Raw genomic sequence first — 14,403 nt, forward strand, 5'->3', positions numbered from 1 at the left:
CTCTTTCCCGTTTCTTTCCTCTTTTACGCCCTTTCTTCGTTCAGGGTTCTTAAATTCACGATGCTCGCGATGCTCGCGAACGAGAAACACCGCGTTAAACCGACTCTCAGTGATAATTCGGCCAATTGGCCAGGCTGCACGCCGGACCGTGCTGGCCAGCCCATTGACAACATTAGCCTGGTGATTGATTTCTCGTTGCACGCTGCTCATAGCACGCTGGCTGCAACGCAACAATTGCGGCCACTTAATAATAACGCGGCCGTGATCGCCCACGCGTTCCTCGTATAATGCTCGCCGCGTCAAGTGCACCCCGCGCAGCTGCGTTTACACCCAAGTGGAACTGACGTTTGCACTTAGGGCGGCCGGAAGTCGGCTCGCGACGTTCGCCGAGCCCATCTTCGCGGGGCTGCCGATACATTCGGTCTATTTCGCCAGTGGGGTTAAATTCTGCTCGGCAGAGGTTCGACGACCTACTTTCCGATAGAATGAGCGCCGATTCATCGCCGAGGACGCGCGAGGATTGCTGACGTTTTAGGGGATAATGGCGGTAACACGTGTTACTCCGTACGGATGACAGAGTCGCGAGGATCAGATATTAGGCTCGGCAAGGGGAGACCTTTTTCTCTTATTTTTCCTCCGATTAAAGTTCCACGATTAGACATTTTATTTATTACAGCCTCGCTCACGGTCCTCGTTACTCTTATCTGTTACAGCACACATCGATCACGTGCGGAAGATCGCAGGGGTGGATCACGTCGGGATAGGCGCTGGCTACGATGGGATCAACCTGTAAGTCTTTACCGTTGTTTCATTCTTACGTGCCCGGATATTAGGAGCATCGTGCTTGTTCCGTCCCGGAAAGCGTGTTTATAACAGGATTTTTATTCTGAGGCTCACACTTTTAACCCATTTGTATCATGGCTCTACTTAAGGTACCGTGTTCAAGCATCAGCGACGTTCAACTGACGACTAGCCCGTATCACCGCGCGCGTATCAGCACCTACTCGTAATGACAGTTAAAAGGATTTTCACAAGAGTAAAACTTGTTAAAAATATAATGAACCGATGTAGATGAGATGCTCACAAAAGGAATCAAACGTTATCTTTGACATATGAAGAATATTCAGCAACTTGTAATGGAAAAAGTCAGCTCGCGGATTATTCCGCGCTCGGTGATAGACGACAGTCGTGGCTCGCGGAATATTCCGCGCTCAGTGATAGGCAACAGTCGTGGCTCGCGGAATATTCCGCGCTCGGTGATAGGCGACTGTCGTGCCTCGCGGATTATTCCGCGCTCGGTGATAGACGACAGTCGTGGTTCGCGGAATATTCCGCGCTCGGTGATAGGTGACTGTCGTGGCTCGCGGAATATTCCGCGCTTAGATGCAAATGGTTTACAATATATTTTATATCGCGACTGCAATTCTGGAGGATAGATGTACCTCACCGCCGTTCTAACGGATTAAGTTTATGAAGGTAAAGCAAAGGTTTAGGAATTTTTATTCTTTCACAGCGAAGGGATTCGATAAATAGGACGCTACAGTGCTCCTAAAAATACGGCCACCGATTCTTAATGCTTTGGCTAGTGACCTATGAAGTGCACGTAAATGTAGAATAATAACTACCCCTGTCATACATTACATTAACACATTGCAAGCAGGAGACTGTGATCACAGTCCGAAAAAGAACAAACGTTGAAAGCGGGAGACTGTAATCTCAGTTGCGTGATAGACTGCAATGAACTGCATTCTGTGACTTTGAAGAAACTTGCGCTTTACTTTATCCTATTTCTTAATTTTATCAGTTTTATTTCATTGCATTTTACCCATTTTGAAAATGGATTCGCGCGATTTCGTGAATTATCAAATTGACCAGTACGCGAAAAAGCTGGATTTGCCCGCTGCACGTTCAAAAACTTGGAAAACCGTGCCCGCATGCGAAGTGTTAACCATATGTGATATTAGGTTGGAATATTGTAATACGATATTCTATAATTAATCTATACACAGTGTATTATAAATTTATCAGACTGGAATGTCACGTTAAATAATAATTTCATGGTCTCTGGCACAACGCGACGAAAAAATTGCCATACTCGGAACACGCAAGATAAATTTAACGTTTTGACATATTCTTGTTTAGTATTCGCGTTACTATGAAGTTACTCGCGGATAAAGCGTGCCAGCTATAGTAATACGCGATCAGTGCTGCAACTCGGAGACGTGTTTAAGCTTGCATAAATTCGTCAGATAATGCGCGTCTCGTATAACGCAGTTTACTATAACGCGGGACGTATCTCTTACGTTATACATACGTGACTGCGTCGTAATCAAAATGAAGCCGCAAAAATTGAATAATTTCGTGGAAATTGGTACGGCTAATATCGAATTATAGCAGGCATCTACTACGAATGGTAATATTACACAGGACAGGACAGAGGGAATTTTTGAGCAACTTTGACAATCCCTTGACACTTTACTGAGGTTTATTTTAATAGACTGATAAAAATTTTCGACTCTTGGGGTTTTCGGAAAATTCTTTATACCATTCGGTAATAAAAAGAGACCTGATCGAGGTATGAGAATTTGCATGAGAAGAATCACGTAGGGTGGACCAGGAACAATTTTGACTTACGTCATTTGCTTTGCTATGTGCGACCTTTCATCGCATCAGATTAACCCCTTGGTCTGCAATATCAAAGATGAGATATAAGTGATGTAAGACATAAGATATGTGTTGTATAGATAGGGTCTAACGTAAAGAAAATGACTCCAGCTCTGATGTCTGTCACCTGTCAATGACAACGTGTGACCGACTTTGCTGTTGACTAAGGCTCTCGCCAAGCGAACTTATACTGTAGAGCAAGGGATTAATCCGAGGACAGATACGGTAGATACATGGTACAACAATGAGATTACAATAATCAGACATTCCCATTAAATCCTTTGCACTTGACGACTTTTGGCTAAAGAAGGATACGACTTGAAAAATTTTCTGCTATAAAACTGACGATATCTTTTGAGCACTAAATAAGAAATCGTATAATAATTAACACGTAGAATTATTTAATCTTGACATCTCCCATACTGTTACATTATTTTAAATTTGATATATTAATTAATATCGAGCTTCTGACTCGCGATGACAATTTTGGACCAAACATGGACATCACGAGGCACACTCGTGAGACGAAGATCGTGTCAGATATACTAAAAAATAGTTCAATTAGGAAGGTAACGATCACTCCGATTCGTTCAGACCTCGTCGTCTACCGGCTTTCGTCGTGGTAAATGGGGAAATCGACAAGGGGTTAAATCGAACGCGAAGTAGTGCTGGAGCTGTAACGAATCCGCGGTAAATTAGCGTGGAGAAACGAAGGAACGTTTCATCTGCACTGGTGGCGATTTACGAGGTCCAACGTGCAGCGGCCATAAAGCACGCGTTGTTTTTCCTTTTACATCGGGTCGAAGTGTCGACCAGCGCGCCATAAAAGCGTAATACGACCGGGGTAAACCTTATGCCACGTGCCAATTCTTAACTGCGTGTCACGTTCTTTTCCCCGCCGTGGTTTCACGTATTCCCCTCAAAATATTTGTAATACCAGCATCGGATAAATCTCTGTACCGCTCGCGCGACCCCGTGCTCCATAAAAGCGGACGCGGACTAACGCGTCGGGGGGGCTGGTGGAAACAACGCGGACTATAAAATCGAACGGTATAGATATTCGATAGCGGAGGGAACGAAGGGCGACCGGTGTCCGTGCGGAGAGACGCGGCCGCGTCAGTCAGCCGTCGTTACAGCTAATTTCTGCTTACCCCGTTGCAACGACGGCGATAATTGTAACAGTGACAACCCCCCAGGAATATTCCAGACGGACTAAAAGTAGATTCGCCGGGGATACGGCGCCGCTCTATTATCGCCGCGTCTCGTTTTGTTTGCGTTATAACTCGCCGGTAGGAGGTATTTAATAGAGTTTCATAGTCGCCGGAGAAACAAAGGCGCGAAAGGATCGGATGAAACGCGCGACTATCGGTCGACCCTGTTTGCGAGACTGTGACGCATTATACCTGCCCGAGGCTGGAATCGGAACGCTCGCCATTAAGCTGCGCGAAAAAGAGGAGAGAAAAAAAAGAGAAAAATACAGGAGAGAGAGAGAGAGAGAGGGAGGCACAAAGGGGGGAAAAAAGAGCGCGGACAGCAGATGCTAAAAAGTTGTCAGGTTTTGCAAATCCGCGCGAAAAACACGCATGGGCGTGGAGCCGCGCAGCTGATGGGGACTGGAAAAACAACGTGAACCCGACGAGGCGCGATTTGCACGTCGAACTATAAAAAAAGGAGCAGAGAAAAGGCAGCGGAGAAAAAGAGAGAAAAAAAATGGCCACCGAGAAGAAAAAGGCATCGCCGTGTCGTCAATCCAGCCACCCCTCCGCGCCCACCTGCAACGTTTTCGTACTTTTCACCGGGAAATTGAACGCTTCTGGCACGGATAACACGCTCGAGTTGTCCGCAAACGAGCCAGCGATTGTTAATTGGACAACGAAATTTTTTGCGTCCCGTATTTAAATTTAAGCTCGCTATTAACAAGCCACACGAAATGGGGTATGGCCACGTTACTGATAAAAAGAGGAAAACTATTGGACACTTGGGTAACCAAGTAGGCAGTTCGAATTTTAGGAAATCGTGTATCTCGACAGCTTTCGATGAACTCGTGAACACGAGCGTGACTTATGGCAGACTGACCGACTAGAGGAAACGGTGACAAGAGACAGCTGCGAAACTAACAATAGATTCCCACTGATGCCGTCCTTGTTTTGTTATTCCGTCAACATAAACGATATGACGTAGCCAGGAATCGCAAAGTCCGTGGAATAAGCGATTAAGGAATAATCGCGCGAATTCGTCGTCCAAAATGGCGTTTATCCGCAAACAGAGCCTTTGACGACTCGAGCATAAAACGGACCTCGCGTGTGCGCTCTAATTGCCTAGGAAACGGAGAAGAATGGAAGATAACACTTTTAGTGGCGTGATGCCAGGGAATCCGCAGAGAAAGCACGCTTCGGAATGAAAGCAATGCCCGATTTCTCCTTCACCACCGCGACGCAAACTACCCTTAACGCAGTCTGCGCGCGCGCGCGTGCGCGGCAAATTCGAATTAAAAATCTCGCCGGGACGCGATACGTAAATGGAACTCGTGGAATTCGTGGAGGGAATTATTCCCAGGACGAGGTACGAGCGTGGAGGGAAAAAATTTCGTCGAATCGACGGTGGAATCGACGAAACGAAGGCAAAACGAGAAATCGATTAAAACGATTTAATTTTCCCGTGTCTACTTTCGTCGTCGATCGTGGCGTTGCAGGGAAGGAATAGCGTTATTAACTGGACCAGAAAATTGGGATATCGAACAATAACGAGCTGCAGGAATTTAACAAAGTATCGGAACTATTATATTTCGCTGGAGAGCCCGGATTCGTTAATCACTGGAATCGGAATAAATACCGAAAGGAGTCGTTCGCTTCGGAGATTCAATGCCCTTATCGAACCTTCTTAACCGAGCTAACGAAATAACGATCAGAGCCGGTTAAATAAACTCGAACAAGCGCGATCGATCACGAGGAGACTTCCGTCAACGAGCAGTCGAGCTTTAGCGGAAAAAAGGAAACGAATAAATAAATAAGCGAGTGCACAAACTCGTATCTATCTCGTCCACGCGTATAACCTCCGATAAATATATTTTTGAAAAAAAAGCGCGTGGTTCACCCCGAAACCATGCATAAATAATCGACATTTTTCAAGCCCGATAATCAATACCCATAGGAGGGGACCGCGAGTATCACCGAATTCTCTATATTTATTTATTCACACCGACGAGGAAAAACAAGCGGATCTCGAATAGATGAAAGTGAACCAGCAACGTGAAATTGGCAACGTTCGATGCTTCTTTGTTAATCACATCCGCTGCAGACTTGTAAAAAATTCAAAAGTTCGCGTTACGCCATTGCTCGAACAGACTTCGGTACCCTATAATACAAATTGCGATGCCTCCCATACATTCGCGTATCCCTAACGTCATACGAAGACAATCATTGGTAACAACACGGTTACAAATTAACCCTTTGCACTCGAGAGGTGAGTTTCAGTCACCATTTCATAAAATTTGGAAGATCGATATTAATTAATATACCAAATTTAACGTAAGGTAACAGTGAGCGAGGTATCGAAATCAAATAATTCTATAATTCTATTATTATACAATTCTTTATTTACTGTTCAAAAAAGTATCGTCAGTTTTTTAGTAGAGACTCTTTGAATTGCTACTCTTCTCTAGCCAAAAAATCGTGGAGTGCAAAGGGTTAACCCTTTGGCTGCCACGCTGTAATCACATGTTTCCCTCAGGACGTCACAGGAGTGCACCACTAGATACGAAATTTGTTGTAATATTTTTTTTTTATGTTCCAATAAGAAATTTGTAATCGTTCAATTAATCCTATGGCAAACGAATAAAACGGAATACGACTTAATTGATTCCCAAAATAAGTGCTTGCCCGTCTAATTACACGAATAAAATTGTCTTCTACGTTTAAAGGAAGTAGACTCATTATAATTTTCATAGAAATTTGTTAAGGGGTTATAATGCGAGGAAATAGTAACTCATGGAAAGGGTGGAAAAACTGCATAGATGATTATTAATCCTTTGACTGCCACGCCTATTTCCATAGTAGTACACCGCTGGATACAAGATTTGTTTTAATACCTTTTTGATGTTCGAATAAAAATTTTTAATCGATCAATGGGGCACTTTCTATTTCAAAGTATCTTCTAATTAGCAATTATATTCAAAATGCACTAACTGTTAATTTTTATTCAATTTTCACTCAATGTAGTTTAAGTAGTTCAAGCGCTCCGGTCACCAATGTCCACCATGGCGTCACAGGAGAAATCATGACCGATCATATATGATCAACATGGCAGTCAAAGTGTTAATCACAAGTCCGATGTTCCCCTTTTCTGAAAATTTTTGCATCCGCGAGAGAAACGCGAAAGAAGAGAGAGCCGTGACATTCTTCCTCAAGATTTCTTCAAGTTTCCGCGAGTCTAGGTCGCTCTTCATTTTGCTACCCGCTCTGTCGGATACGTTTTGAAGGAAATTTTGTATCGCGACATTTCTATATTTGCCCCGATTTCCAACCGACTATAAATCACTGTCGCAAGACTGCGAGGAGTACTCTAGAGCAAGAGGCTTTTCCTCTCGATCCCTGGTCGATATCGAAGGAAATAACAGGGTTTACTGGCGTGGAAAAAATCGCGGAATGCGATTCTCGCGTAGTCTAAGAAGCGTGCGAGCCCTCCGCGTACGATTCAAATTTTTCTGAAAAGGAAAAGCTGGTAAGGAACGTTGTGACGTGTCAAAGCTGTGGTCAACGCCGAAGCAATTATTGCTGCAAGTAATTAGCCATAGTTATTCGCAATTCGAGGTTCCTTCGCGTGAAATTTAAATTTTTCCGAAAAGGAAAAGCCGGTAAGAAACGTTGTGACGTGTCAAAGCTGTTGTCAATATCGGGGGAACCATTGCTGCAAGTAATTAGCCATAGTTATTCACAATTCGAGGTTCCTTCGCGTGAAATTTGAATTTTTCCGAAAAGGAAAAGCCGGTAAGGAACGTTGTGACGTATCAGAGCTGTGGTTAACAGCCGAAGAAATTATTGCTGCAAGTAATTAGCCATAGTTATTCGCAATTCGAGGTTCCTTCGCGTGAAATTTAAATTTTTCCGAAAAGGAAAAGCCGGTAAGAAACGTTGTGACGTGTGAGAGCTGTGGTCAACGCCGAAGCAATTATTGCTGCAAGTAATTAGCCATAGTTATTCGCAATTCGAGGTTCCTTCGCGTGAAATTTGAATTTTTCCGAAAAGGAAAAGCCGGTAAGAAACGTTGTGACGTGTGAGAGCTGTGGTCAACGCGGAAGCAATTATTGCTGCAAGTAATTAGCCATAGTTATTCGCAATTCGAGGTTCCTTCGCGTGCGATTCAAATTTTTCCGAAAAGGAAAAGCTGGTAAGGAACGTTGTGACGTGTGAGAGCTGTGGTCAACGCCGAAGCAATTATTGCTGCAAGTAATTAGCCATAGTTATTCGCAATTCGAGGTTCCTTCGCGTGCGATTCAAATTTTTCCGAAAAGGAAAAGCCGGTAAGAAACGTTGTGACGTGTGAGAGCTGTGGTCAACACCGAAGCAACCATTGCTGCAAGTAATTAGCCGAGGTTCCTACCCGCGAAACGAACGATCCAAATGATCGAACGTGATTTACGAGGCCACGTGGAGATCAGCATCTCCGAGAAATCGTTGCCGATTTATTTCTCTCTGATTGCCGATTTTGGTAATGTCCGATATTAAATTTAAACGGTTTATCAGTTTGGAAATACGGTTTGATACGCTGCGAGATTAGCCAGGAATTTTCATCCGCGGGCGAATCGATATGAACGGAGGTTAAATAATTCAACAAATAGAATCGCGTATCATCGCAGCAGGTGCGATAATTACCATCAATTATTCTGTCGAATGATCCTACCTCGGGCATAATTAGCGTCGACACGGAGAAAGGAAACGCACGGTGGAAGAGCAGCGTTTTCCTCCTTTTGGAGCGGCTGCTTTCCCGCGGAGTATCGATCTCTTCAGCGTTTCTTCCATCGCCGCGGTGCTTTTTCCTCTTCCCGCCTTTCATTCCCGCCTATAAATCACTGTCAGACCGACTGGACGAAATGTATCTTCTGGGTCGAATAGGATTTTTGGTTTCGACGCGAGTCGTCGCGGATGGGACGCGGAGGAATGGAAAAAGATGGCCGTGATGCAGTTCTGCTGTCCACGCGAATAGGGGGGCTTTTGTCGCGATTCGTTCTTCGCGTAACATTCCACGTGCCGTCTGTATTTTCACCGCGGTATCGGGCCGTCCTCTTCCGGAAATCGCGCGGATCTCTCTTCGCCCCCCGGGGGAGCGTGATCGCGATCCTTTCTGGCGGAAAGGCGCGCGGAATTGGAAATTTCGCGAATCGGTGCAACGCTTCGTGACCACGGTTTGTCGTGGATGGTGCTGCGACGAGCCTCGACGAGCTTCCACGCGATTCAGACGACTCCGATAAATCTCCGTGGCTCAATTTTCTACCGGCAATATTTTATCACGCGCGATATCTTTCTTCCTTTATCACCGTGGTCGATTTCCAATCGCCAGCGGCGTACGTAATTGTTATTCGTTCCTTGGTGAAATAAAAAAGAGAGAGAGAGAGAGAGGGGGGAAAAGGAGGAAATGGAAAGAAAGGGGATTAAAAAACGATGGGAAATAGAGTGGCGCGAGGGAAATGATAATGGCCGAGCGTGGAACGAGCTGGTGAAAAATTTCATATCGTGATCGAGCAGCAGCAGCCTGGTCCAGCGGCGGCTAATATCGATAATACGAGGTGGCGTATAACCAGAGGTGATACCGGGCAACGAGGGAAACGTATTTCCCGGAAAACGATCGCGCGACACGTTCACGACGCCAGCCCGTTCACTATCGTCTCCCGTAATGACGGACACACTCGATTTGGAAATTTCCGAGATTGAAACAACGCTCGTGACCGCAGACGGTCACTCTACTCGCTCGTCGTTCCTCTAATTCGCCGTGAATATCTGCCGCGTGCGTCGCGTCCACGCGATCCCATCGACCGTATCGAAATTAGTTAGCCCAGCTTCCGTCGCGAGTCTGCCATTTCGAGCATCGGGCATCGATTCGTTTATTTTCGGCCCCGCGATCCTAGCCAGAGGCTGCAGACGGAGGAGTAATCGACGCAAGCGGCAGACACCGATGTCTTGGATCGGTAACGAGGCCATCGACGGAACGGGCCGCGAAAGAAACGCGAAGACGTAACGCCGTCCCAATTCCGCTCTTGGTCGACCCAGATCACGCGTTTAATTGCTAAATTAATGCCCCACCGTGACGTCGTGATATCGAAAATAAAGCCCGAACTTCGAGCGGTTAGCCGCTGAAAACAGTGCTTTACAAAACACTGCTTTACACAGTTTTTACACCGAATCGAAAGCTCGAAGAGCATGAATAGACCGCGTGAAACCGGCGCGGAATCGGGTTCGACAGCCCAACGCTGTTTGAGCTTGTTAATAAACGAAAAAGGAGGGAAAAATTAGGGAAAAGAGGAAGAGAATGAAGAAATCTTCGACGAGATTTGGGAAGGGTGCTTCGAACCTTTAGCCTTAATTACGTTGTAATAATCGCGGGCCGAACATACGGGTAATCGTAAATTCGTATTATCTGGCGACTCACCTGCACTCCTCGGCCGAAGTCGTTATAAAACGGGCCGGAGAGCTCGACCTCGTGGCACATTTCCACGAGGTTAGGTTCGGATCGCAAGGCGGTGCAGCTCCTAAAGAACGAAATCGCCCGCTGACGTTTCTCGCCGCGCCTGCGAATCGCGCTATCATCCGGCCCTGCTCTATAGTAATTAAAGTAATGAGGAATAAACCGCCCGAGGAGAATTGTAATTTGGAGGAGCGGAAGCTCCGCCCACCGACAAGCTCGTTATCGTACTTCGGATTTCCGTCGTAACAGCTTTGTTTCGGATGAAAAACTGGAGCGGGACGTTCGAAATTTCTTCGCCCTTACCTCGCCGTCGTTAATACTCGCAAGATCCCGCGTAAGCGAATTCGAGCGAAGACGAACGTACGCCCGGGGAGCAAGAGACCGAGAGAGAGAGAGAGGGAAAAGGAGGAGAAGAGAGAAAAATCGGATAACAGGGAAAAGGAAGCTTTATCAAAGCGTCTGCGCGTGTAAAAATCGCGCAAAGAAGAAGTTGCTAATTCTTCGGCAAGTGAATTTTTATACGCGTTAAGGGGCCACCCCCGTCCTCCTCATGCATTATGAACAAAGGTTATCGCGAGTTTCCCCGTTGTTGAGCCCCGTGTGCGCGGCCGCGCGTTAAACAACGAAGAAACGTGAAAAGGATTATTCGTCCGCGACCAGCGTAATAGATTAAACTTCCTCCTAAGAATTACGCCGCGGTAAAATTACCGTAGTAATATGAAGCACGTGAAGTATGCCGGGCTCTTATAAAAGTTTCAAGTAGTTTTCTAATTTAAACTCCCGCCGCTTCCCCCGGTTCATTAAAACCCTATTTTATCGCGCGGAAATATTTATGTAAATAGTGATCTCCGGGCTTGTACGAACTTCCCATCGACCGGACGAGAAAAGCCTCTTATCGAATGCCTCGCCGTGGCGAAGAAGAATGGGGAAATTAAGAAAGAACCGTCTCGGAACTCGTAACCAGAAGATGGTTAGGTTAATCTGAGACTCGGTTAAAAACTAACCAGATTCCCAACGATAATCGCATTGCTACCCGCTTGTTTCAGGACACCTAAAGGCCTGGAGGACGTTAGCAAGTACCCCGAGCTGTTCGCCGAGCTGCTGGCGCGTGGGTGGTCGGAGAAAGACATTCAGAAGTTGGCTGGGCTGAATCTGATCCGCGTGTTCAAGGCGGTGGAGAAGGTGAATCTCTCCCGATGCAATCTTTCCTCTAGCATGCTCGTTTTCATCGTCGCGCGCGTGCACCGGCGGTAAAAGTGACAGAGCCGAGATAAATCAGCGAGCCAACGTGGACCGGCAGTCTGGTCTCTGGCGCGAAATAACCGATGGTCAGGAACCAGGTTAGCCGAGTCGACCAATATCGGATTTAATAAAGCACACAAATCATGCATCCGCCGGTGCATCGTCGAGAGAGACGGCCGGACCGCGCGTACACCCGTCGTTGATTTTTGTTCTCTTGGAGTCCTGCCAATCCCAGAACCAGCTGGCTCGCTTCTCCACCTACCCAAGCCACCCTTCCTCTTCCATCATTTCTACCGATCCACCTCGTGTACATACGTGTACCTCTCGCGTACATCGCGTGTTCCATTCGCCGCCTTTTCCCAACCCCCTCTCGCGCGTTAACGATCATCCCCGTTTCGAGAAGACGACGGGTGGAACGATACCGCGTGGATCGAGAAGAAATCCCGAAACACCGTGATAGAGTAGGGAATTTTACGATTTTCCTAGCGACTCGAACGACCCATCCAGTCGTTCGCGGAAGCTGCTGGATTTTTTACTAGTCACGCGGAATTTACCACCACCCTGAGGTTCCACGACACCGACCGCCCTTTTATACAGTGGTTCGTAAAAAGGTCGAGAATTCTTGGATCAATCGCAAAGTTTCGTCAAGATTACTTGCCAAGAGTTCCTTGTTAGCCACGGATATCGAGACGTTAATTTATCGTTGCGGGCGAGAGGTGGTCGAAGAACGAGCCGCGCACAGTCTCCTGGTCCTGACAAGCGGTCGAATAGGAGACGAATGGTATCTCGACCCCACGTTGCGAGTAATCTTGGTCGGTTTTTAAGGGCCACGTTAATATCTCGAATGTGTTTCGCAGTTTCGCCGAGTGGCCGCCGCGCCCTCGTAAAATCTCCATTTGGCAGGGAAATCAGGAGCGGAGCGGAGGACAGTGTATAGCCGAATGTGCTTTAGCGGGACATTAGTCGAATTACACGGCAGCTTGTAATGCGGGAAATTACGCGTACAAATAGTGTCGGTTATTTGACGACCCTCGACCCCTGGCCGTCACTGAAATTACAACGATAATTTAATCGCGACCATCCCCACCGTCCACGCAACGGAACACTGGCCAAAGCGGATTTCGTTAATACGTAAAAGTAACACTGAGCACAGGTCAGGTCTAGGCCAAACGTTTTGGCGAGAGCTTTTAGCCCCGAAACGAAACGAAACGAAACGAAACGAAACGAAATGGAACGGATCGCTCGCTCCTCGATGAGATTCACGGAGGAAAAAGATGAGAGTTTTTATCGATCCAATTAAACATTTCGCTCGCGGAAATTCGCGCTGGGCCCCAGAAAAGGCAAATTATCCACACAATGAAGCACAGTTTCCAGCAGAGCGATCCTTCGTGCTCGTCTGCACACCTGCCTACGAATACGACTCCTTCGAGCTGGCAGGTGGCGTTAATTCGTACCTAGACATACGAGTCGAGGACAAACCCGACTGTTACGTGTTCCTTTAAACGCTCACCTGTATCTGTTTCTCGCGGTGTTACCGTGCGTGACGCAAAACACAGAGTTACGGGACGATTTTAATACTCGACTCGCCTGGCACGCGGATTCCGCTCGTTACAGGATGCGGGAAACGTCGCGATCGTTAGAACAATGGACAGGTCTACCGCATATCCGCCACCGTGGATGAAATTGAATTTCAACGTCGTTCAACCGGAACGAGGATGAAACTCGGAACCCACGTGTGATCATCTCCCTGGATCTTCGATTTATGCGCGTAACCCATTTCTCACGAACTAGTCCAACGATAGGTTCATAAACGAAGATCATATTTTTTACCGGTAATAGCCAATTTGTCGAGACTAATGACGAACGAAGAAAATATTCCGTAATAACTCCGTACATTTGGAAAGTAATAGTAGATAGCTCGTTCTCGCTAGCTGCCTTTTACGGAGATTACAAGTTTCGCCAATACGATTTTCCCACGAAACGCGTATTTTACGGTTAAGACAGATTTTCATGGCTCCGTTGTCTTTACGGCGTCTTTTTATAAGGGGCATTAAATTTTTCAACCGGTTAAACGACCGGTCGCGATAGATGAAGCAGGCTACATCCGAAACTCGGGAGAAACGCGAAGGGAGACGAATATTACGCGTATTAGAAGAGAAGTCGCGAAGCGGAGCGACGAACACACGTTAACGTTGCACGGAGAATTTTTAATGAAAAGTTTAAAAACGGTCGTTTGACCACGGTAGGTCGGTATTAAACTCTTAAAAAACTGAGCCACAGCTGAATCGCTCGCGGAGCCGCGATACGAAAGCCACGCGAGAAAAGCTGCCTGTAAATTCAGACTCGTCTCGAGACGCGATTGCTTTGGAACCGGCATTGTCTCCCGTTAATTGCATCCCGAGAACCGACGTATGAAACAAGGTTGTTTCTGGGAACACGACGCCCCGGCAGCCCGACTGGATAAAGTCTGAAGGAGAATTAAGGGCGAACAAGCCGGCGGTGTCGTAACGAATTCTGACACAGGCGATCAAATACGGACGGGTTAAGTACGGCTGGATAATTAGCAGAAAGCCCCCGCCTATCTTCATACGCTTCCGAGTAACTGCCAGGTGTCTCTTTCGAAACGAGTAGAACCGACGAACGCGTTAAAAGATACGGTACTTGCTGCGCTATCTCGCGCACCCGGTTACGACCCTTAAGACGCTCGCGTTCGCGATGACCGACGATACGTTCCACCCGGTCCACGGATATAATAGAGGGACCTATTATGAGGCTGGGGAAAAAAGAACGAGGACGGTGCGTTTGATTAAAAACATTGGG

At 46.7% G+C, this 14,403-nt stretch overlaps 1 protein-coding gene across 1 annotated transcript in view; it reads left to right on the top strand.

Annotated features, from left to right (window-relative positions):
* LOC108555306 (dipeptidase 1) overlaps positions 1-14,403 on the top strand; it is a 68,873-nt gene that overhangs the window by 52,734 nt on the left and 1,736 nt on the right. Inside the window, exons 8-9 of the mRNA XM_017910884.1 lie at positions 714-789; positions 11,388-11,523. Coding sequence (XP_017766373.1) covers positions 714-789; positions 11,388-11,523 — 212 coding nt within the window. The remainder of the gene's footprint in view (positions 1-713; positions 790-11,387; positions 11,524-14,403) is intronic.

The sequence above is a fragment of the Eufriesea mexicana genome, unplaced genomic scaffold (genome assembly GCF_001483705.2).
Source record: "Eufriesea mexicana isolate 0111107269 unplaced genomic scaffold, ASM148370v2 scaffold107, whole genome shotgun sequence".
Lineage (NCBI taxonomy): Eukaryota > Metazoa > Arthropoda > Insecta > Hymenoptera > Apidae > Eufriesea > Eufriesea mexicana.